A 24,860-nucleotide genomic window follows, 5' to 3' on the forward strand; every position below is an offset into this window, starting at 1 on the left:
CTATTTTACACTGAATGACAGGGACACCACGCAGTAAGTACCTCGCTGGGCAAAGGGATGTCTTTAATAAATTCCTTCAAAGTGCTTTGCGTTATGACATGAGGTATATTCTCACAGTGGGGGTGACATTGAAACATGATTCCCAGGAAACACTCCGGTGAGGGACAATTACAGGTGCTCTTTCAATTCTGAATACATTGTTTCACTGTGCCAGGTGAAACCAAGGCTCGTGTGTAAGTTAGTCTTACACATGCAGAGCTTGGGGTTAATTGGTATTCCACCCCATGACAGAAATGACAAAAGCACAAAACCACAAACTTGATAATTCTTGTTTCACAGTTGTGGTCCATGCAGCATTTCAAACACTTCAACTATGCTCACCACTTGTGTTGTGGGCAGCACCAAAAATACAAAAACTAGGGTAGAGAACCCATGGCTGTCTGGTGTACTACTTGCAACCAGTTGTTTCTAGGAGGAAACTAAAACAGCTCACATCTATTGCTTAACTGATACTGCTAGAGGTGCAACACTTCAAGGACAATTACATTTACCATAGTAAAAAGATTCCAAGGAACAGACGGTTAGGTGGGAGTGGGCTATTGCACCGCCTGTAATTTGAGGGGGTTTATTAAGAGGCTCAGGAGAGGTGGGCTAGTAAACCCAGGAAACGGGCACCCACTGTGGGGTGGAAGTCACAAGCTCCATGGCTTCTTCCAGCCCCTTAACCGTCTCGTCCACATCGTTGTTCACCAGAATCAGGTCAAAGTAGTGCTTGTATGTGCTGAGGATGATGTCCGATTCCTTCTGGATCGCCCGCACAGACTCGGACTAGGGGGACGGAACGGGATGGCAGACGGGCCGTTAGAAATGGGGCCGTTAGAAATGACGCCGTGACGTGGACACGCCTTTCAATAAAATTCAACTCACCTGACTGGCTGCGTCAGTGGGTGCGATGAAGACGACGAGAGGAGCAAACTCTCCCGTTCGAACCAGTTTCAGGGTCTGAAAGATCCACACCGACAACAGGGTATGATAACACAGTAATTTGAGGAACAGGGTTCGATACTTGCGGCGTGTGAACAAAACTGCAGCATTGGCATACGGTCCTCGAGCAGTCCTAACCGTGGACAAACCAGACCGCGGGGGGGGACAAACAAAAGACGTTCGCACCCTGGTTCTTCATCTTACAACCAGAAGTGGGACTGGAAGTGTGTTAGTAACTCAATTTGTCTAAGTAACAGGCAATAAAAGCTTAGTAATGCAGATGTCAGGTTCAGAAAAACTATTAGATATCACCCCAATAAATATAAAATAATTTGTAGCAATTTTTCTTAACTTTGAGATACATTAAACTTGAAATTAATGTGAAAACGAATGACAAAAATACAGCATCTTCACAAAGTCCTAATCAATGGCAGTGGTGGACAGGGAGAGTTTTTAAATGGGTGAACCTAAGCAATTTTAGGGGTGCTGAAATTCGGGAGCGCTAAATTCTGCTAGCAATATGTAAAAATAAACAGATCGTACTTCTGGAACCTTACTTAATGATAAACAGTTTTGTTGAAAAATTGAAGATCCTTTATGTTCGGTGCACATGTGTTATATATGTATGTGGATGTGTGTAAATGTTAATTCAGAGACTGAAGTGTAATGGGTGCTGGGTTGATTCTTGCCTAGAAGTGCAAAACATCCAAGTGTTGGACATGACTGTGGACGGACTGATCCTATAACTATGTGTATTACCGCCGTCCCGAGACGGCGCGCCGACCGTTTTCGACCGGGCCGAACCTGCGGCTCCACGTCCAGCAGGGCGATCTTGCCCTGGTCGTGGATCTTGCGGATGGTCTCCAGCTTGGTGCCGAACATGTGGCCCTGGAAGCTGCCGTACTCCAGCAGCTGGTTCTCCGTGATGCACTTGGTCATTTCCTCGGTGGAGATGAAGTAGTACTCTTTCCCGTCCTCCTCGTCCTTCCTGGGGGGGCGGGTGGTGTCTATGTACGTTTAACAGAAAAACAAAAACAAGTCACAAGAGCATTGCCGTCGAGGAGACACGCATGGAGCGAACATTTGGAAGGCGAGTCCTACTCACGTGGGGCAGGGTATGCAAATTTTTCCAGGTATTTTGTCAGCAGAGAACTCTTGATATGGCTCCGTCCCACCCCGGGGGCACCTGAGAGAGTGACACAGGGTCATCCATCCATCCATCCATCCATCCATCCATCCATCCATCCTCCTGGCACAGTGCCATGATGACAGGCATGTTTTTACCTATCAGCACCAAGGTTTTCCTCTTGAAAGCAGGCAGCCGCACAACCTCTTCGTACGAGATCACGTCCAGCTGGTCGAAAACTGCGATCAACAGGGGACCCAAGTTCAGGATACACACAGAATCATATTTGCTTGTGAACAGAGGCGACACGTCTGCGTATATTTGCTGCAGTGGACTTTGATTTTATATAAGCCGAATGGTTTTACCCAGAGGTCATACATATATACTGTATTTTTATATATTATGCAGCACTTCAGCTGTAAAGCTCATCAGTGAAATGTACACACACACACACTGAAACCACTTGTCCCAAGCAGGCTCGCAGCAAACCGGAGCCTAAGCTGGCAACACAGGGCATAAGGCTGGATGGGGAAGGGACACACCCAGGATGGGATGCCAGTCCGTCGCAAGGCACCCCAAGTGGGACTCGAACATCAGACCCACCAGAAAGCAGGCAGAGGCCAAACCCACTGCACCACCATGCCACCCCCCTCAGTGAAATGTAAACATTGGCAATTTTCTCCAAATCAATGTTAACCTACATTTACAAAGCTGGGTAACATCCACTGGAGCAAATTTATGGTAAGTACCTTGTTTAAGCATACTACAGCTGCAGGTGGGATTCAAACCTACAACCTTTGGGTCCAAAGGCAGCAACTCTAAGTGTTATGCTACCAGTGGCCTCTATACATATATGTATACATGCGTGAACACACACGTAAGAATTTATTCTGTTTAAATACAGCTAAAGCTCTTTATTCTATATAAAAATACAGTGTACACATATACAGTATAAAGTGTATATACTATATATATATATATAAATATATATGCAGCTGAAGATTTCATTCGAGTTGCTTTGATTTAGCACCTTGTTTAAGTGAAGAAACCACACAGCCCTTGTTGGAGGTTATACTGCTACCTCCCGGTGTGAAGCCCTTACCCACTGCGCCACCTGCGGTCCTGTGTAATTATACCTTTGGATCTGCCAGGAATGTAAATAAACAGTCGCGGGGTTTAAACATTGGATGTCGACCCTTAATCCCAATGCAGGACCTAAGAAAACACAGTTCAACATGTCTCTCTCACCGGAGCTGTGCTTAGCCAGGTATTTGTCTTTGCACTTCTTCTTCTTGCCGAAGGGGCTGCAGGACTGAGCGCCCTCTGCGGACACCTTACTTTTACTGGCCACCCGCCTGGTGTGGGAAGGAGGAGGAGGGAAGTAAGAGAGAGTTATAACAAATGCAAAGATATCAGAGATAAATACTTCCTTCCACGTACACATTTCCTGTGGAATGAATTAGGAGAAAGAGGAGAAAAGGTTGAAACGGGCAGCGGTGTACATGCACATGAGGAGAAGGAAGAGGAGTGACTGCACTCACCACCACCCCCCCCCCCCAGATAATTATTATTGACTATAACTGAACTATTATTACTATGATGATGATGATGATGACGCAATTCTTACTGTTACTCATCCCAGTTCAGTTGTCAGTTTGTTAGACATCTTATCTGTATATTTGGTTCTTTTGTAATTATTTTAAAAATACGTTTTATTTTTTGTTATTTCTTTTCATATTGCTGAAAGTATACATTCGCGCTTCGGCGATAAAAGTGTTCAACGTTTGTCATTCCATGTCGATAAGAGTACACGCGGTCCCCGATTTACGATGGGGTTACGCTCCCCGAAACCCGTCGGAAGTCGAAAATGCATTTAATACACCTAATACACACCTCTGCGTGACAGACTGGGAGATGCGGATCGCTGCCCAGCATCGCGAGAGAGTATCGCTCTGCATATCGCTTGCTGGGAAAAAAAAAAAAAAAATTTTTTTAAAAATCGAAATTCAAAGTACAGTTTCTACTGAATGTCCATCGCCAACTCACCATCGTAAATCGGGCACCACCTTTATTGCTATTCGGACACGTGTTTCTGCTCGGCTCTGCTGCACGCGGACCACCACCGCACCGCACATGTTCCGCGCACAACTCCACGGTACAACGGTACAAGAGCAGGGCTCTTTTCGGTCACACACCCGGGTTCTAAATGACGGCACAGCAGTTACAATAAAACTACCGCGTCATGTACGTGTATAATTAAATCGATACCTTTGGCAAAGCATAAATATATGTAGACTGTGTGAGGACTTGTGTGAATCCATACATTTTCACAAAGAAATATTTATTCCTCCAGGAAAACTTACACATGTCTATCCATTCATGGTAGCATAGTGGTTACAGCTGCTGCCTTTGAACCCAAAGGTGACAGGTTTGAATCTCACCTCTAGCTGTAGTACCCTTGTGCAAAGTACTTACCCTAAATTGCTCCAGTAAAATTACCCAGCTGTATAACTGTAAAAAATAGCTTAACATTGTAAGCTGCTCTGGAGCTAAATGAATAAATGTAAGGCTGCTACAGGAGGTGGGATTTGAACCCAGGACCTGGAAGTGTTGCCCCTTAGAAATAAGTATTAGTACTAAGAACTAGACCAGGCAGCAAGAGGTGACTCTTAACTATCAATGACTGTTTTGCTGTCTGGTAGCATAACTGTACGGCTCCTGTCCTCCCGCCCGCGGTGAGCAGACTGTCGAAGCGGTTACCGTACCATTCCTGCAGCTCAGGGGAGGGGATGAGCCCGGCAAAGTCGACGGTGGAGCCCTCCACCCTGCCCTGCCACCAGTTGGGGTCCTGCTTGTTAATGATCTGGATCACGTTGCCCGTTTTGAACTTGAGCCCTGCCTCCTTGCAAGGGATGAGCTCATCCTTGGCGGGGTCGTAGTCGAACTGGGCGCGCATGTACGTCTGCGGACGGAAGAGAGCCGTGAACAGAGGCCGACAAGGGCTGCGGCGCTCGTGAGACTCGGGGGATGGAGGGCCGGTTTGTCTGCTGGAGCATTGCGGTACTTCAGTGTCAAAGCTTAAAATTATTGCACTGACACTGACCGTAGGGGGTGTAACGACTGGGCCGCTATTGGGGGGCCAAAAATATTAGCAATACCATTCAGTCATACTCATTTGGGTTATGTGTAGGGTTATGGGGGAGGAGGCAACCCTAACCCTAAACAACTGGTGTATTAATTGTCCCTAAATTCTCAGTAGCTCCAGAAACTAAAGATAACACTGGTCTAAATTAAGATTTTGGATCTGGGTTCAACGAACTACCAGGAGGTAAAATGAGCACATTTCAATGTACAAGGTGCTGTTTGTGACCGATGTTAGTCCATACGAGGTGCGGTGAAATAATAATAGCAGGATGCCAAGCGCACACATCGTTGCGCCACATGCTATTTATTAAAACCTGCTCCTTTGTTGGGGGAAACGATGCATGTCTGAGAAAAGAAATTCGTCATACAGACACTCAACTAAAGAGAACGCCTTAGAGACAGAGTAAGAAATTAAGCTTCATTATCTTTAAAACTGCCATCACGTAACCACACTTAATAGAAACATTATTTTGTATAATTTGTTGAAACCGCTTTAGAGATGATCTGAAAAATGTTCTTTAAAAATGTATGAATTCTGGACAAAATACACCTGTAATATGACAAAAAAACGTAATGTGGTTAGGTTCCTTATAGTTACTACGGCAACAAACAGAGCCATGCAGCGTGGCCAGGTGATGGCAGGAGGAAACAAGAGGAGCGACTCTAACAGGACCAGGAAAGGATCTATTTAAACCACTACTGGTGTCTAATGGGTCATAGTCACCTGTTTCTCTCATGGCCTTAGAGGAGCATCGGCCTGATGAAAAATAAACTAACAGAGAAATTCACATCAGAATACCAGAAAGGACAATCAGACATGTCTTTAGGTAACTTTAAAGCATATCTACACACTACTGAGGCCGGTATTCTCTCTAAGAGGAGAATGATAGACAGCTGTTAATCATCACAATGTGACTACGGGGATTTTTCATTAAGAGCTTGTCTTATAGGTACCTGACAGTCCGGAAAATAGAGCGGTCCACAACAGAGACGAAAAAGAGAAAAAACAAAAACAGGACAGGCATACCTCAATTTATGAACTTTCTATAAAAATTTTGATATAATGGCTCTTGGTTTTTGACACCTAATTTTCGATTTACACAAGAAAAAAAAATTAAATTCGTCCGATAAAATAAATTCATGTCCCAAAAAATCCGAATTTCAAGTGACGCGAAAGTGCTATAATATACTGTAGCTGGCGTGTCTGCATCCAGATCTCTCAGCTCGTTGGTGTATTAGTAATGTAAGAGTGTTGCTTGAAGCGAGTGGTTCCATTATGGGAAGTGTATGAAATCGTACAGGGGTGTCTGCAATTAACATGAAAAGTTTCGCTGATGGTTTTTGGGATATATATGGGCATTTCAGCAACAGTGCGCAGTTTTAGAAAGTCGTTCACAATAAAGCCGACATGCTCGGTGGATCCCTGCCTGCTGTATTGGTCATCCTGCAGAGAACTGATCAATTAAAAACACAAGTGAGCAGCAACTCCAAAAACTGCCCAGGGTTTTTTCTAACAGAGAACAAAGTTAACAGATTTAATGCACTTTTGTGTTGTTTTCTGAGATGTATGTCCCCTTGGAGAAAACCATCTGCATCTTTTATATTGTGCTGAAATCATGGGTTGATAGTTATATAGGTGTTTTACAGTGTTCTCGCGATATTTGAGAAAACCGGTTTGAAGTTTTCGGCTCGGCTGGGAACGCACCGTTGCTCTAAAATAATGGGAAATCAGCTTCTGTTCTCCAAAATTTTGATTTCCGCATCATTTTAAAGAACAGATTAATTTTGTAAACTAAGGGATGCCTGTATTTGGTTGATTTTTTTCTGAAAGAAACAAAAAAAAAAAAAACAAAAAAAAAAAAAAAAAAAAAACTTTTATCCTTAAACAATCCAATAATACTAATCTAAATAATTGTACAGGATTTTGTCTTATTTTCCAGTCCAAAGGCCATCTTGACAATACATCAGCATTATGTCTGAAAACATTTTAACAATGTAACTTCGTTTCATTTCTTAAAAATCAGAAGAGGTCACAGGTAATTACCCCTGGGGTTGGTATGAAAACAAATTTAAGAGGAGTTGCGTACGCTGTTAATAAGTCATTATTAATAGTGCTGTTTGAGGCGGTTACCTCGCAGGTGAGAGCGCGACTCTGCTGCTTGGGAATGATCTTCAAGGTGACCACCCCTTTTGTGTCTTTCTGCAACGGCATGGCAGGGCCAAACGATAAAAACACAAATTTTTACAAAATCATGCTCCTCAAAGAATCACTTCAGGGGAATGAATATTTAGATAATAAATATGAGCCAGAAAAGACACTTCTCAAAGAGATCACCCTCAAAATTTCGGTATAAAGGTATAGTGAAGATCACCTCCATGGTTTTCGTAATAAAGTGTGTTTTTAACTGCGACCCCAGGCAGCAGGAGAAACCCAGACCCACCAGTATCTTCTGGAGCTGGTCCACTGACTGGTTGGCCACGCTCTTCCCGTTGATCTCGGCTATCTCATCTCCTTCGTGAAGGGAACCTGGGTGCCGTGGTTTGGACATCCAAACAGAGCCGTGGTTAGTGGCACGACGCGGCTGACGGGACCGAACTCCATCAGAACACCGATCAGGGAGCACTGACAAGGTGTTTCCCATCTTTCAGTAGTTATTATGTGGTGTGAATGTGTGGCACGCAGCTTGGCACCTTGTCTGTGTATCATGCCCCCGTGCAGGATTCGCGCCACTGTGCATCTCTGCTTTTCGTTCAGCTTCAGTGTCACCCCCTTTAAACGAAGAAATGACAACAGCCTAATTACAAATCCATCCATTTGTCATCAACAGCTATTTTCCAGTGCAGGGTCATGGTGGTCCGGAGTCTATCCTGGAGCTACAGGGTGCGAGGCAGGGTACACCCTGGATGGGACACCAGTCCATCACAGAGCAATCATACACACTATTTCAGTCACACACACTAGGGGCAGTTGGGAGTTAAAGTGACACGTACTAGGTGCGGTTCAGAATGAACAGTTCCCCTGAAACAAATGTCTTTGGACAGTGGGCAGAAACCAGAGCACCCAGAGGAAACCCATTCAAACACAGGGAGAGCAAGTAAATGGAACCGAGACCAAGCTGGATTTGAAGCCATTTCTGAAGAGCTGTGAGGCACCAGTGCTGCCCCCGTGCCACCCCACGGCTTAAACAGGTTTCTCTGAATGGAGTGTCTTACTAAGAGCAGCAAACTCAAAACGTGTTGAGGGTTCCACTCATATGAGCTTTACCGTTACTAAAAACATTTATCCATAAATTGTATACTTTTCTCAGCTGCAGTCGGTGTGACACTGATTTATTTCTCTGTACTTTACAAAAATACTCTTGATATTGGCAGGTGCGCTTACCAGAGGCTCCGAGGGATTCTTCTCAAAGGCCACCTCGCGCATCTTGATGATCTCCTTGCCGTTGGGGAGAGCAGCGCTGCCGTTGGTGTACACCTCCTCGCCTCTGCTCTCGAGCGTCTGCATGGTGGCCTGCTGATGGGGAACAGACACACACACACACACACGATCACTGCTATAATTCTGTGTAGGGAAGACAGTGCCATTAAACACTTGCATTTCCATATCAATATGTCAGATAAAAATATTAAAAAAAAAGAAAAAATTCAAGAAAGATTTGTAATGGAGCGCAGAAGATAGTTCTTGGTACAACTTTGTCTGCTATTCTTTTTCAGGGTATTATTTATTACTTTTTGCTTAGGCACCTGGCTACTTTTTCAGTTGCTGTTGAATATTTCTTCAGCCAACACTTTTACACACCTCATACTCGGTACATTATTTTTTCCACATTTTTATGTAAAGGGGCCTTGAAACAGAGCAGTTTCAGTTAAAAGCCCCTCTGCCCGAGTGTCTCGCCACCCATGTTTCGCTGGCGGCTTTGACATATGCTCTGGGTTAAACATTTATCCCACATCTTTAACACCTCATTAGACTGTGACAACTGGTCTAAAAGCCGCATGCGGTGTTGTCATGGATACGAAACACTGCCATAGGGTGCCGGTGCTGCGGCGCGGATTCTCCTCCAATAATATTTATGGGAAAAAAACGAAGCCCTCGTAAAAGCTCGAGTGTCCATTATGTTTATAAACAGGCGACGTGATCGATCTTCGGCCGCGCAGCTCGTACTCAACGCATTCATGCTGAGCCACTAACGGGAAACATACAGTACGAGTTTTACAACAATTTGAACGTGTGTATATGCATTTAACTATATTTAAAATACATAATAATATGGAGTTATACAATTCTTTATATATTTTTTCTTACTTTATTATTAATTTCTTATTAAACTTTTGCTTTTATCCAAAGTGATTTTCAGTATTGGAATTCATTTTTATATATATATGGTTTTTTTTTTTAGTTTTATCCAAAGTGATTTTCAGTATTGGACTTCATTTTTATATATATATGGTTTTTTTTAAATTTTATCCAAAGTGATTTTCAGTATTGGACTTCATTTTTTTTTTTTTTTTATATATATATATATATATATATATATATATATATATATATATATATATATATGGTTTTTTTTTTTTTTTAATTTCACTAGAGTAAGCACCTTGGTGAAGGACACTACAGCAGTAGGAGGGAATGAGGCTTAAACCAGCAACCTTCAAGTTACAAACACATGCCCCTAAGCGCTCTTCTGTATTGTGGAATAAATATATTCATATATCCCCTGCTAATTTAACAATTCTTCATTTTCGTACCGTCATGCGCCGGCAGGGTGTTTCCAGCATAGGCTCCGTACCACCGCGACCCTGCATTGGAGAAGCGGCTATCGATAACGGACGGTACTTTTGTGTGGCGCGTCCCAATTTCAGAGCACGTCTCGCACACAAATTCCCCCTAAAAACAAACATCGCCACGCATTTGATGGTGGAGAGCGGACGGTTCTGGGAAATGCCACATGGGGCACCTGACCCCTGCTCTAATGCCGTGGCACAGCCGAACGCCAGGCCCTTCGCAGCAGTCCGTACGCGTTTTTATTTCCCGTTTATGACCTGCTGCGCTAAGACACTTCTGGGAAGCGATAAAGCGCCCGTGTGTACGTGCGCAACCGCGAGCCTCTGTACCGCACACGGACCCAGGAACTCAAAACACGTTCCCTCGCCGCAGTTACAATGAGGTTACGGCCCCTGTGCGTCGCAGTTCAAGTGCTGGTCAAACTACATCACTTGCAGCGTTCCGTACTTCTCCGGTTATGTCTAGATTCTAAACTCCACGTTGAAGAGAATCACTTAGTTTTACTTTTCCATTATGTTTTAGCTTTAGTTTGGTGAAACATGCTGGCGCAGCAGGTAACAATGGTGACTCACAGCCCCTGGGCTCTGGGACCAGGCATGGGTTTGAACCCGGCTCGGCGTGCGTGGAGTTCGCATGTTCTCCCAGCGTTCACACGGGATTGCTCCAGGTGCTCTGGTTTCCTCCCAGAGTCCAAAGACATGTGCTTCAGGTTAACTGATGACTCTAAACTGTGTGTGTGTGTGTGTGTGTGTGTGTGTGTGTGTGTGTGTGTGTGTGTGTGTGTGAGTGATTGCCCAGTGATGCACTGGGATTTGTTCTAGGTGTAACCTGTCTCATACCCTATACTTCCAGGATAGGCTCTGAACCACCGTGATCCTGTACTGATCAAGTGTTGGTAGCAGACCAATGGATGGACTTGAGTTCACTGCATTGTAGGCCTGACAAAGATCTGATGGGATTAAAATATTAATTTCATAGCACGAAGGCACATTTTTGTATGGCTCCGCTCTGTTTAAGCTGTACTTCACTCTGCACTATGCCCTGAAGCGGCAAAGTGTGCGAGTTCTACCCACACAGTTCGCACCGCGTGTATCGCACATCACAGCTGCTGAGAGGGATTTCTGGCGACCTGCAGATGTGGTGGCTGTGTGGAAAAATTCATACGGAAACATTAGTTTCCCGCTTTCCTGCTTGAATAAGGGTACAGCGTGAACGAGCCCAGCGTTACTGTCCGTTGCAGAGCTCCGTCGACCACAGCTGGGAAAACGCACCTCCGACACACGCCGAGCGACTGAAACCTTAAAAGACCAGAAGGTTCACATTAAATCTGTTTACGTACAGCTGTCTAAACGGGCACATGTGTAAAAGTGAACTGCGGTCCATGTACAGTCACATATAATATCTTAGTTTCTTCTGAGATATTCGGTCAGAACCTGAATGAAACAAGACGTGATGTGTTCTGTGTTTTTTTTTTTTTTTTTTTTTTTTCCTGGAGGGGAAATAACCAAATCTAGTATTACAATATGAAAGACTGTGGTTCTACAATGAGACCAAACTTATTACATTACAGCATGATATCATTCATCCATCCATACACTGTAATTAACCATATTCTCCTAATGCAGGGCTGTGGCGGTCTGGACCGGAGTCTATCCTGGAAGCACAGCATGTGTGGGAGGGTACACCATGGACGAGGTGCCAGTCCATTGCAGGGCAATCACACACACTCACCCCCACCCAAACACACACTATGAACAATTAATAGTTGTCAGTTCACCTGAACCATGTCTTTGGACTGTGGGGGGAAACCAGAGCACCTGGGGGAAACCCATGCAAACACAGGGAAATATACAAACTCTACAGAGACTAAGCTGGATTCAAACCCACATCCGAACGCACAGCCTAGACGCCGTACCACTCTTGATATCATGACGATGTACTGAAACATGCGTAGCATAAGGAATGAATTTTGTGGCGACCACACCGGCCACACTCTGCTGGTGACGTGCTCTCAAGCCTGACGTCATACACAACCGGACACGCAAGTTTGCTGCTCTGACCGCATAACCCCACACTCCTCCACGAAATGCTTCCACCCCCCCCCCCCCCCCCCCCCCCTTTGTCTACACTAAAGTACCGACATCAAATTTTATTTTTCCTTCCACATTTTCCCCCTCAGTAGACGAGTGGCTGGGGAGTGCTCAAGGGACCATCTGCTTTCCTGCTCCATTTCCTGCGCCGTCCATCACAGATAACCAGCTTCACAGGACGCTGCTCAGAAGGGTAGCGACTCCGGTGAGGAGACACGTGAGGGAGGGAGCGGGAGGTGATTATCTGCACCGTAGAGATAATGGAGAGGCCTGCCGCAGTCCGCTTCATACAAAGCGGAGACACAACAACAACACTGCACATTTCGATGGCCTTAAACACAGGATATTAATTCTAGCCAGAATGTTTCACCGACAGTTGAGAACCTCCTTCTGTCCCTGCGCTCAAATTCCCAAACGCTCCTGTTATTATTTACGTTTATTTATTTAGGAGATGTCAGGGGGCACAGTGGCGCAGTGGGTTGGACCGGGTCCTGCTCTCCGGTGGGTCTGGGGTTCGAGTCCCGCTTGGGGTGCCTTGTGACGGACTGGTGTCCCATCCTGGGTGTGTCCCCTCCCCCTCTGGCCTTACGCCCTGTGTGGCCGGGTAGGCTCCGGTTCCCCGTGACCCCATATGGGACAAGCGGTTCAGAAAGTGTGTGTGCGTGTATTTAGCAGACACTTTTCTCCAAAGCAACTTCCAATGAACTCTATGTAGTGTTATGAGCCCACACACCTTATTCACCAAGGTGACTTACACTGCTAGATACACTACTTACACTGGGTCACTCATCCATACATCAGGGGAACACACTCTCTCTGTCACTCACACACGATGGGGGAGCCTGAACACCAGGTCTTTGGACTGTGGGAGGAAACCAGAGCACCCGGAGGAAACCCACACAGGGAGAACATGCAAACTCTACACAGACTGAGCGGGGTTCAAACCCACGTCCTCTCGCACCACCCAGGCGCTGTGAGACAGCAGCGCTACTGTGCCACCCAAGCATTAACCGTTAGTTATCCGACACTTTTGTTATTTAAAACAATTCATCGTGTGCCCTCAAGCTGAAGGCCGCCGTGCCACGAGCGCCGTTTCTTAATGCAGTCTGAACTGGCATTTTCTAAGTGATCTTGGAAACAATGCTGGACGGCTTTGGCACGGAACAAGTCATTGAATCAGGGAGATCCAAAACAAAGGTGTCATTCAGCAGACTTGAGCGCTAAGAAGGCGGCAGCTGGGGTGCTGGTGATACCTGCACTAATACATCTTAACCTAATACTCATGATAGAGCTCAGTGTGAAAGGGGCTGAGATACTGAGGCCAGTTTCCAGGAATACAGCGCTGCTTCAAAGTACGCGGTCTGTATAGGAATGGTCGGAACTCTCGTATAAGATATTAAAACAAACTTATAAAATTGATCGATGATTACGATTTACACCCGATTCAATTTAGTACTTAGTTTCACTAGTGCAACTCGGGTTCTCTTATTTTTGCTACTACTTCCATGTTTCTACTGCACACATGATTTCCTCTAAAGCAACATATGGAATTGGTCATTACACACCTATTACGTCACATGAGAATCACTGCTCCTCATTAAATAGCCATTTCATGGTAAAACTAAGGGACACGAGGGCTTCGCATATTTTCGAGCGGCACTGTATATTTAATCTGCGACCGGAACATGGACGCAGATGATATTTCAGGCTGATTCCGCTCCGGATTCACGCTCGGCGACTAAAGCGCTTGTAAGGAATACAGCGCCGGTGGCTCTCCATGTCAAGGAGGACGCCATGCGGCAGGACGGATTTTTAAAGCTTAAAGCCTTTACATTGAAAGCTTTTAATGCATCAGTTAATAACTGAGGCCATGCTGAAAACTGATTTGTCATCCCCCGCAGAACAAAGAGGTACATGTGCCCTTATTTGGACAGCAAAACAACTCTGGTCTGTATTACAACTTGACCGCAAATCGGACCTTTTTTCTCTCGGGGAGGATTTTAAAATTTTACGATTTATGTGATTTTTATCCTTCGGTTATGGTGATTTAGTTGACTGACTTTCAGTCTAAGGGTACTTTTAAAGTCCTGTCCTGGATTAAAGTGCCTGCTTGACTTGGGGTTAGCGGGAACGCTGGTTCGGAGGCTTCGGCTACAGCTGTCGAACCCGGCTTTACGCTGGAGGCCAAATGGTCAAAAGAGAGCCATTGCGAGAACAGCAATGAACCCCGAAAGGCGCTGCTGCGCTCTATGTGCCGGTCGGGCTGTTGCGTGGGAGTCGGTGGCTCTTTCGTTCACGTACATCTCAATTAATGCGGCTTTCGAACCGCGGTGACCGTTTGCCGCCCTTCGCACCAGTTCGTTTTCCGACCCTGTGTGTCTTTATAAAGGAAAAGCTACAACTGCTTTTACAGAAGCTCGTGGTGTCGTGGTGAGAGCTGCTGTCTTTGGACTCAGCGGTCACAGCTTTGCACCCCATCTCCTGCTATAGTGCCCTTGATCAAGGTACTTACCCTGAACTGAAACAGTAAAAATTACCCCAGCTGCAGCAAAGGATAAATAATAGTAGTTATCTTTCCAGTAGAGGGGTGCGGCGGCGCAGCAGGTTTGGCCTCCGCCTTCTCTCGGGCGGGTCTGGGGTTCGAGTACCGCTTGGGGTGCCTTGTGATGGACTGGCATCCCGTCCTGGGTGTGTCCCCTCCCCCACCAGCCTCACGCCCCGTGTTGCCGGGCTGAGCTCCGGTTTGCCACGACCCCGCTTGGGACAAGCGGTTTCAGACATTGCGTGCGAGATCTTTACATTATAAACCGCTTTAGAAAAGTGTCAGCGACATTGGTAAAAGTACACTTATTCTGTCATCCAGTTACAACACGTACTTATTTCGGATCATCACGCAACAATCGAATAACAGCCCTATTTGCCATTCGAACTGAACAGACAAATAAGATAATGGATTCATTTACAGAAAAGGAAGCGCGTCCCACATCCGAGCGCTAACAAACGGCTTCCATTTAACGGGAACGTTGCCGTTTGCGGTTTCCTGACAGTTAAAGCCAGCAAAGCGAAAGAGAAGAAACTCAAGTGTGATAAGGGTAGCGCGTGCTCTTTGTGCCTTTCCTTCATTGCGCAAGCACAAAAATGTGCTGAGCAAGGGGAGAAGCCCTGGACGGAGCCGCATCGCACCCGAACGCCCTCCTGCCTCGCGCATTTGCCAGCCTCCTCCAGCGCGGACCGGAGCAGTAGTGAGCAGCGCTTCCCGACACAACCGTTAACCCTGTCCGACAACCAGGGCCTTCGGCAAGAACCGGTTCAACACCCCTGGGACTTAATGCAGACTCTAAACTAACAAAGATTCACACACACACACACACACACACACACACACACACACACACACACACAGTGTGTGAAGCCGCTCGACCTGGTTTTTTTTAATGATTTTCTTCCAAGATTTTTAAATTTTTTTTCCCTTTTAGTGCCAATATTTAGATCCCTACATTTCGGCGCCCCTAGGCCACTGCCCGCATTCGCCTAATTATAAAGGGTGGAAATCCTTGCCCGAACTCCAGACGTTTGAGCCGGAAACCCCCGCTCTCCATGACAACAATGCCTCCTTTACGCAAAATCCGCGAAGCGGGAGCGGATCTCATCTAGCGTGCCGCCACGCTGAATCGGAAGATGTGTTCGGGAAGCGGAAGCCCATTTTTCCTGGAGCTGACAAGCGAAACACGAAAGTATGACTGAGCATCTGCAGCGCCTGGGCTTGGAGCTCCTATTCAGAAAGGTGGATCTGCACTATTTACCCCGGTGCAACCACCACACCGAGCGTTATGGAACGGCACGCTTTTACCGATCACGTCAGCCGGAGGACCAAATATGTTCAGATAATAAGAGATTTTCAGGGAGTTTTATACTAAGGGCATTTGCATGCAGGCCCTCTTAGAGCTCAAATGAGACCAGGGATATTTCGCAGGTTGAGGCCCCCCCTCCTTGTTTGGGAAGCCGTGTAAAAAATATCGTCATGAAAAAAATACAATGTAATTTTTTAAAATTTCTAAAACATGACAGCGTAACTTTGTTTCACTCTGGCTTGACTAGTTTGTATTTCATACTATAATGCGCCCTTGGCTGGGTTGACGACCCTGTGACGAGAGGCCCTGGAAGAGCCCTACGGGACAGCTGGTAGCGTAGCGGGTACAGTTATTGCCTTTGGATCCACAGGTTGCAGGTTCAAGCCCCATCTCTGCCTATAGTACACTTGAGCAAGGCACTTACCCTAAACTGCTCCAGTAAAACTACCCCACTCCAAAAATGGGTTGATAATTGTAACTTTAACACTGCATGTTGCTTTGGAGAAAAGAGTCAGCTAAATGTAAATGTAAAGCCTGCAGTGTGGTATAAGTGAACACGGTGCCAAAACGACTCAGCTAAGAACAATGTGTATTAACAAAGGTAATAAAATCACGGGGGCACAGTGGTGCAGCAGGTTTGGCCAGGTCCTGCTCTCTGGCAGGTCTGGGGTTCAAGTCGTGCTTGGGGTGCCTTGCGATGGACTGGTGTCCCGTCCTGGGTGCGTCCGCTCCCCCTCCAGCCTTTTGCCCTGTGTTGCCGGGGTAGGCTCCGGCTCGCTGCGACCCTGCTTGGGATAAACAGTTTCTGACTGTGTGTGTGTGTGTGTGTGTAATAAAATCACAACATCAGAGCTAAAACTGTCACACTTCCCATCAATATCTCATCCAATATGATCAGCAGGTGTCATAGGAGAACCTATAATTTCTCTTCTAAAGCCACCACGTAACCCTTGTATAATACACATACTATATAGTGTTTCTGCAAGAAAAAGGGACGCGATGACTGCTGGCCTGGTCGTTCCGTATGCGCAGAAGAGTCAACAGTCATTCTCTTTCACGTGCGGCATCTCTGCAGGGCCAACGAGCACTTGGACCGGAGTCAATGAGCGGAGCCAAGGTGCGGCGACATCGATAAAAAGACGTGAAACACGGCGCTCGGGTTCGGACGGCGCACGACGGACGGCAGGTTATTATGAGAGTGGCACGGGGAGAAAATCCGAGCGGGGCCCGGCGATCCCGACGCGGGAAACGCCCCTGGAAAGTGCTGATCTGCACCGCCTGCGGGGAGGGGGGAGTCGTACGCTGGTAGGAAGTGGCCACACTTGAGTCTAAAGGTCTGCAAGAGTCATCAGGATAAGAAATATCACTTAATAGGAGAAACGCGGCGTCAGCTCCAGTGGAGAGGACCACGGCGCTTCCCCGTTTCGTAACGACGGCCTGCGGCAGCGACCACGCGGGGATCCGTCACGGCGGCTTCTCACACAAACAGCCCCGTGTTCCTCAAGGGCAGAGAGACAGACAAGGTGAGAAGATCTGAAGTTTAACAGTTACGGGAAGCAAGAGGATTAACACGACTGGCTGTCCGCAAAGGGACGCGCGCGTACGTCGGACGATACGAATTTCTCTTACGTAGCCGACGCTTTTCCGCAAAGGAGCTCTTTAAGCATTCGCAGAGCAGGGTAATTTTTACAGGACCAATTCAAGGTAAATAAATGCGTGCTGCGGCGCAGTTGGACAAAGAGCGTGCGCAGCAAATGGGAAGCACTGGGTTGAATCCCACAGCTCCCTGAGTGCACTGTTATTGGACCCAGGCTCAGATCTCACCTGCAGTAGCATCCTTGGAGTAAAGTACCCCGGTGAATAATCAGATAAGTACCTGTAGCGCAGTAAACTTACACAGTGTTGCAATTCTCCTCGGACACATCGTCTACGTAGAAGATGACGTTTTCAGGTACCGCAGCGGACGGGGCCGGTGTCTCACAGCACCTGCGTGGCGCCAGCGGACACGGGTTTGATCTCCACTCACTCTGTGTAGAGTTTGCATATTCATATTGTTGCAGGAACTTTTACACTGGTACGGTAAGCGTGAAACGAGCTGCACGAGCAGCCCTTTTTTTTTTTTTACACAGCGCACAGGCATCTGCCAAAAGCCCACTTCCCCCTTCTGAGTTTGAGGCAGGAAGTCGATCACGTGCCTGATGGCGAGAGGGGAGAGAAAAAGCGAAACGAAAGGGAGGAGGGTGAGAAACACAGGTGCAAACCACGTGTTCAAAAACTCATGTTTTTTAATGCGCTTCACGCCTTACGCTGTCCGTTTCTCGAATGCCCCTCAAATCCAGCTGGGGAGGGATGAACGCAGCCAAACGCATCCTCTAAAGTCATGCGTGTCCATAGAGGGAAATAGAGGGAAAAGAACTAAATGTTTCTCTTCCCTCTACGGACACGAGATCACGGGGCAATGAAACACACTTCTCGTCATTGACCTGCGAGAGGTCAGTAATGCAGGAGAGGGATCCCCAGTTATCTCACCCCCCCCCACCAAGGGCACATGTTTCAAATGCTGGGGGTAGGCAGCCAGCTGCCTTAGGCTTATATACCAACTGACCGTCCCTCCTCCTCCTCCCAGAGGTTTATTTTCTCCACGTTAGTGTGGAGTTTTTGTTTTCCTCTCCTCCGCTGCCAACTGTCAACATCATCATCACTTCGCCGCTACATCATTACTCTGTCATGTTAAGGAACACGCATGTTCACTCCGTTTCACGTAATTTATCGACATATCTATTCCAGCTAAATTTTTACAGATTTATGTTGTGTTTTCATGAGAAAATTGTCGTGTTAACAGTTTGTCATTTGTTTTGCTTGTAATCTGTGAAAGTGCCCTTCCTCTGCCTTCAGCACAGACCGCTATATAAGAGTTAATTGAATTGTACTTTACTGTTAATGTTGTGTTTCCTGGGCCTCCTCACCCCAGGTGTCCAGCACAGCACAGAGCAGATTTAAACCCTGCCCCCCAACTCAGCACTTATCTGATATGCAAAAAACTCAAATTTTGCTCATTTCCCTCAAAATGCCCCATTTGAGGGCTCGCTCGCTGGTGAACGACTAATTCCAAGAACACATGGCGGCACTAACCACCCCCGCTGTGATACTACTGCATTTACATTTGCTTACATTTATTCATTTAGCAAACTCCTCTCAGAGAAATTAACATTTCATCTGCGTGACAGCACAGCTTGTTAGTGCTACATGATCACACGAGTGAAACACTGCAACCTTTGGCCCTCGTTATTTGAACGTGAGGACATTTGCAATTTCTCAGCGTACTATGTCTCTCTGCTGCTGTGATCGAGCGCTGATCATAAAATTAATTTTATGATCATGATGAACATTTATGGACAAGGAGAGAATTAGTTCCGAAAGAGATGTGTTTCGAGGCCCCTCCCACTAAAAGGGGCTCAGCAGCTCTGAAGGAGGGTGGGAGCCACTACTGTATCAGTGAGAGCTTTACCACACCACTGCCATTTGTTCTGTACATAACAGTTCTTGGATTTCTTGAACATGGGCTTCCAGAGGTCAAGGTCTTTATGTGAAATAAACATGTAGACTGCCTATGTCAATGAGACAGTAATACATTTCAGAAGAATACATACTGTAATTATGTTTCCATTTCTTTTACTTACCCGACACCTTTGTTCATGGAGACTTGCAACTCTAGCTTAGTGTACATGGCGACATGCACTTATTTACCAGTGCACACAGCAGGGCAATCATGATAAATACCTTCATCAAGGGAACTCCAGCAGGGACAGGTTCAAAGGGTTCAAACCAGGAACCTTCGGACTGCAAGCCAATGGCCCTGACCTTTATGCAACAACCTGCCCTGGGGGAACCTAGTAAGCAGCTGAAAAAAACAGACAGTTTTACAGTAGCGGTCTTTCATACTTTCTATAAGCCCGACCCCCGGTGCCAAAGGAGGGCCAGGAGACTAGCTCACCACGGCCAGAGGGAGACGAACTACGGAGATATCGATCGCTGCACAAATTACACAGCTTCGGCAGTTAATCGGCAAACGAGCCCCCTACGAGGCCGACACCGGTGTGCTCGCCGACTTCATCGCGGCACCACGGTACGAGATAGGAGCTGCCGAGGCCTGTAAACACAAGGAGCGGCTGCGAATCAGTGTCGCATTCGTACGGCAGCTGTGCGCTTATTTTCTATGACAGTATACACACCGGGGTGATTAAGGTTATAGTTAAATAGTTAGAATTGTGTGCGCTACAGGAAAAGGTAGAATTGCAGTGTCTTAACATACGAGAATATATTACACAATTATGATCTGTGTTATCATTTTACCTCGCGGTGGGGGCAACAGGTAGTGTCGTGGTCGGCGCCTCTACCTTTGGACCCCAAGGATTGAGATGTGTATTCAGCCTCCTACTGTAGTACCCTTGATCAAGGTATTTACCCTAAACCGATAAAGTACAATTTACCCAGCTGTATAAATGGGCAAATAATTGTAAGTAGCTTAATTCTGTAAGAAAAGCATCAGCTAAATAATGAAATGTAAATGTAGTAGTTGTCTTAAACTGTTTAAGGTGTTTTAACTCAGCAAGGTCAAGGTTGTTTTTCAGCACATGGTATCTGCAAAGGAATGTGAACAGTGGACTCGAGACAGTATCGTACAGTATATTACACAAGTGTCCCAGCAAGTCTTCTCAGTCAGCACCTTTTTACCCGCTAAGAGGCCACATGTTAAAGGCAAGCTGATAAAAAAAAAAAAAAAAAAAAAAAAAAGTCATAATCATTGATATCAGAGTGACATGTTTGTCAAGAGGAACGTTCTGCTGTGGAACACGTGCTATAAGGGCCTGACTCTGTGCAATGAAACTGATTTGCCTTGAATCCAGCACTGAAGCACACATATGTGAGAACTCTCTCTCTCTCTCTCTCTCTCACACACACAACTGAGGGCCTACAGCACTTCTATCACCAGTTGGAAGATGTTTGTTAATCCAAGAAAGCTACATAAGAGCTTTTTATGAAGGTCAGCAGTATAATCAATTAAGAAAAGCAAGACACAATGCACTTTATCTGTAACAGCACTGGTACAGGATAAAGATGTATATTCTAGGCTAAATATTTCATCTTGTTTGCCTTAATTGTCTAGGGGGGCGCGGTGGCGCAGTGGGTTGGACCGGGTCCTGCTCTCCGGTGGGTCTGGGGTTCGAGTCCCGCTTGGGGTGCCTTGCGACGGACTGGCGTCCCGTCCTGGGTGTGTCCCCTCCCCCTCCGGCCTTACGCCCTGAGTTGCCGGGTAGGTTCCGGTTCCCCGCGACCCCATGTGGGACAAGCGGTTCAGAAAATGTGTGTGCGCCTTAATTGTTAAGGAGATATTCATAAATGATGTGTAATCACATGTACATAACCTCTGGAATATGGTTGTTTTTGCTAGGCAGCTCTTGGTCTGGTCACGTGCGATCCTACAGGAAATCGACACTTCCTAATAAGGCAGGGGATAGACCTGGACCTTCTGAAGAGCTTCTCAGTGGTCAAATGAAGGGAGTGTGTAGACTTCTGCTCTTAAACATATTGAGCTTTTGCACTGAAGAATCAGAATGCTCATAAACTTTTTGATTTTCTGTTGTGCAGAAGAACTCCAAATGCCTTCAATATGTTTGGCAAAACTCTATTTTCCTGATAAAAAGGAACCCAAACACTGAAGCTCTTGTTTAGCTCCAGGACACTGAGTAGGTGAACCATGAGAACACCACTCCACTGCAGACCCTCCATTCTCACACAAATCCATCTTTGCAGTTTGAGGCCCACTGTTACCACATCTGAAACATGAAGAACCTTCACAAAAAATACCATGGGCTCACATGACATTGCTTTTCCAGTCTTTGTTTTGCTTCAACAGCTGTTCTCTGCCACAAGCCTATGTAGAGGGTCTGAACATCATCATGATCATGATCATCATTATTATTATTATTATTTTGCTGATGCTTTGTCCAAGCAATCACCCAGATGCTTAAAATTACACTTCATTTATACCCAAGATTATTCTTCCTTCTTAACCTTATATTAAATCTGAAATTTTTGGATTTAATAACCCATGCAATCATGAGTGCAGTCTGGGAGGACCCCCCCCACTACTAAAACTAACAGTCTTACACATACACCATTGCATTTTAATCAACCTAAAGTGAACCCAAACTGGCCCTTGGACAGGCTTGTGGGCGATATCATAAACAGCTGTTCCAGAAATCAGCACTGATTTATTCAGCCTTATCTTTTGTGTACATTCCGTCTCTCTTTTTGCAGGGAGAATTTGTCACCGTCACTCGGTGCCTTTAATTCCCTTTCATTACTGTATACCTTCTTCCAGAGCAGACTTTCATCAAAATGTTCACCATTACTTTTCCCAAATAATTTCTCCAGTTATTAGGCCAGTGTTGCCTCATATGACTGCAAGTCATTACGGTAACCTTTGAGTATCGGCAACGTCTGAGCTCAGTCAGTGTTCCATCATGTTCAGATCATCATCATGCTCAACTTTTTGTTAAATCGCCCGATTTGCTGTTCATGAAATCAAGCGCCGTCGAACAAACTGTACGGAACGAACGGACACCGAACTGTGTTTTTACGCGTCCGATCACCATGTCATATGACGGGATGTGAACATGATGAGCGCATCAGAACGTCGAGAAGTTCAGCGCAGAGCGGCGCCCGCGCGACGAAGCGCAAACCGGGTAGTTCCAGTACAGACCAGCGCATCTCCACTCCAGCCTCCCCGCGGAAGCCCGCAAAAGGCGCGCGCGCGCGCGAGCGAGCGTGCGTGCGCGCGCGCCAACGCCAGCCGGCGCCGCAGAGCCGTCACGCGTCGCCGCACGAGTGCAGACGGTGATGCCGAGCGGGACCGGAACACGACCGTCCCTTCGCAGAACCAGAACCGAATTTGCGGTAGACGGCTGTACGCTGACGTGTTGCGGGAACGCGACGAGATGCGCTCCTCCGCCGCCGGCAGCGGATCCGCTCACCTTGTCGGCCCGCGGCGGGCGGCTCTGCAGCAGCTGCTCCAGGTACAAGTCGGACAGCGCCGTCCGCGAGCTGTTGACCCGCTCGAAAACGGCGGCCGGTTCGTTTTTGCTGGACTTCAGAGTCATTGGTGCTGCTGCCGCTGCTGTGGAGGAAATGGGCCGGGTGTCACAGCGCGTGTGCTCGGGCAGGACGATGAGCTGCGGCGGAAAGGAGCGTCAGGAGCGCGCGGCAGCGCTGATAAAGTCCGCGCTGCGAGTTTGAAGTCCGAAGTTCGGAGCAGATCGCGGATCGGAGGCGGTCGGCGAAGCCGAGCTCAGCTGACAGACCAAATAAACACAGAGTGACGGAGGAGCGCGGGGGAGGAGCTAGAGGGGGAAGGGGGAGGGGCCGGGGGAAGTGGCTTAAGGAGGGAAGGGGAGGGGCCGTGAGTGAGATGGGGGAAGGGGGAGGGGCCGGGGGAAGGGGCTTAAGGAGGGAAGGGGAGGGGCCGTGAGTGAGATGGGGGAAGGGGGAGGGGCCGGGGGAAGTGGCTTAAGGAGGGAAGGGGAGGGGCCGTGAGTGAGATGGGGGAAGGGGGAGGGGCCGGGGGAAGTGGCTTAAGGAGGGAAGGGGAGGGGCCGTGAGTGAGATGGGGGAGGGGTTACGGAGGGGTTACGGAGGGGTTGGACAATGAGCCAGCGAAATGATGGAGAAGAGATGGAGGAGGACAAGGACCCGAGTGGGAGGGTGCGGTGAAGAAGAGAGAAGCGAGATGGAGGAGGAGCTGGAGCTGTAAAGGAGGGTTGGAGGAAGTCCAAGATGGGTGGAGAAGCAGGTAGAGCAATTAAAGAAGGATAGAGGGCAGCTGGGGGAGAAATTGGAGGAGGGATGCAGCAAAGATGCAGTGGAGGAGGAGAGGGTTGGAAGGTAGGTGGTGGACGGGTGGAGGAGGACACAGAGCACTTAGAGGAGGGGATGGAAGAGCAGCTCACTAATTGGAGACCGGATGGATGATGGCAGGTGGTGAAGGAAGGGAGAAGAACCGAGGAAGGATGGAGGAGGGGACGGAGTAGCACAGCTGGCGAAGCGGACCACGGGGCCTGAAGGGTTTATTCCTTAGCTTAGTAGTTTAATGTGTCATAATTCTGAGTATGAGAAAGCGATTCATATACAGTATATTATTCATTCCATTGTGGTTCATGGTAAACATGACAACCTCACGACACAAAGCGTAGGCGTGCGAAGGAGAGGAGACCCCCCCCAGGAGACCCCCCCCCCACTCCCTTTGCAGGGTGTTTCCCGGAGATTTCTCACACACACCGTTTAAAACACACAGACGGCTATTAAAGGCACCGCGGCGGCTTCCACCAGGATATACAGGTCGAATCCACGCATGCGTGGCGTGGGGATCAAAATAACGGTGGTGGCTTTTATTTAGCTCTTTATCTAAATAAAGAAGCCCAGTACACGTGCGTCTGAGTTGAAGTTTCTCGTCTGCAAATATTTTAAAAATCGGTTTAAATAAGTAAGTAAGCAAGCAGCCTCGCATTACCATAAGAGCGCAGTGTCAAAGCCCAAACGAACTCGGGCTATTTCTTCTCTCGATGTTTGTGTGACGTCATTGCATCATGTCTTTTTCCACGTGCCCTGTATTTAGATGCATTACGTTAACTAAAAGGGACGTATTGCAAAGACGAGTGGAAATCAAACGAGTTGAATGAATTATATTTAAAAGTCATGGGGCATAGGATTTCTTACACTTATTTAACCATTACACCGAAGCTTTATGTGAAATATTTGTGAGCAAACGCGCCAGTTTAATCACCGCACCAATTTATGCGAATTTCAAAAGCAGCCTG

The 24,860-nt window shown here is 47.0% G+C and overlaps 1 protein-coding gene across 3 annotated transcripts; it reads right to left on the reverse strand.

Annotated features, from left to right (window-relative positions):
• Positions 1-40: 40 nt before the first annotated feature.
• mpp1 (MAGUK p55 scaffold protein 1) lies at positions 41-23,373 on the reverse strand. Of its 3 annotated transcripts, none has more exons than XM_029257778.1 (12): positions 23,022-23,373; positions 8,637-8,765; positions 7,946-8,024; positions 7,696-7,781; positions 7,386-7,454; positions 4,876-5,072; positions 3,359-3,465; positions 2,269-2,349; positions 2,090-2,170; positions 1,789-1,991; positions 928-1,002; positions 41-828 (listed from the first exon to the last, which is right to left on the reverse strand). In XM_029257778.1, exons 1-12 carry the CDS (start codon positions 23,145-23,147, stop codon positions 652-654), a joined length of 1,410 nt encoding a protein of 469 aa, XP_029113611.1. In that variant the 5' UTR covers positions 23,148-23,373; the 3' UTR covers positions 41-651. The 3 variants fall into 3 exon arrangements, with proteins under 3 accessions (XP_029113611.1, XP_029113610.1, XP_018584043.1); XM_029257777.1 differs by having other exon boundaries at positions 8,637-8,768; XM_018728527.2 differs by lacking the exon at positions 23,022-23,373 and adding an exon at positions 17,881-19,187 and having other exon boundaries at positions 8,637-8,768.
• Between the last annotated feature and the right edge of the window lie 1,487 nt (positions 23,374-24,860).

Source organism: Scleropages formosus, chromosome 14, assembly GCF_900964775.1.
Source record: "Scleropages formosus chromosome 14, fSclFor1.1, whole genome shotgun sequence".
NCBI classification, from domain to species: Eukaryota; Metazoa; Chordata; class Actinopteri; order Osteoglossiformes; family Osteoglossidae; genus Scleropages; species Scleropages formosus.

What these genes read in the sequence shown, in the direction of transcription:
- mpp1 (XM_029257777.1), bottom strand. Translation starts at nt 23,147, where the DNA reads ATGACTCTGAAGTCCAGCAAAAACGAACCGGCCGCCGTTTTCGAGCGG. An exon ending in ACCAGCTCCAGAAGATACTG is followed by an intron (nt 7,455 to 7,695) that starts GTGGGTCTGGGT and finishes ATGCCGTTGCAG; the next exon opens with AAAGACACAAAAGGGGTGGT. An exon ending in GTCGCGCTCTCACCTGCGAG is followed by an intron (nt 5,073 to 7,385) that starts GTAACCGCCTCA and finishes TTCCGTCCGCAG; the next exon opens with ACGTACATGCGCGCCCAGTT.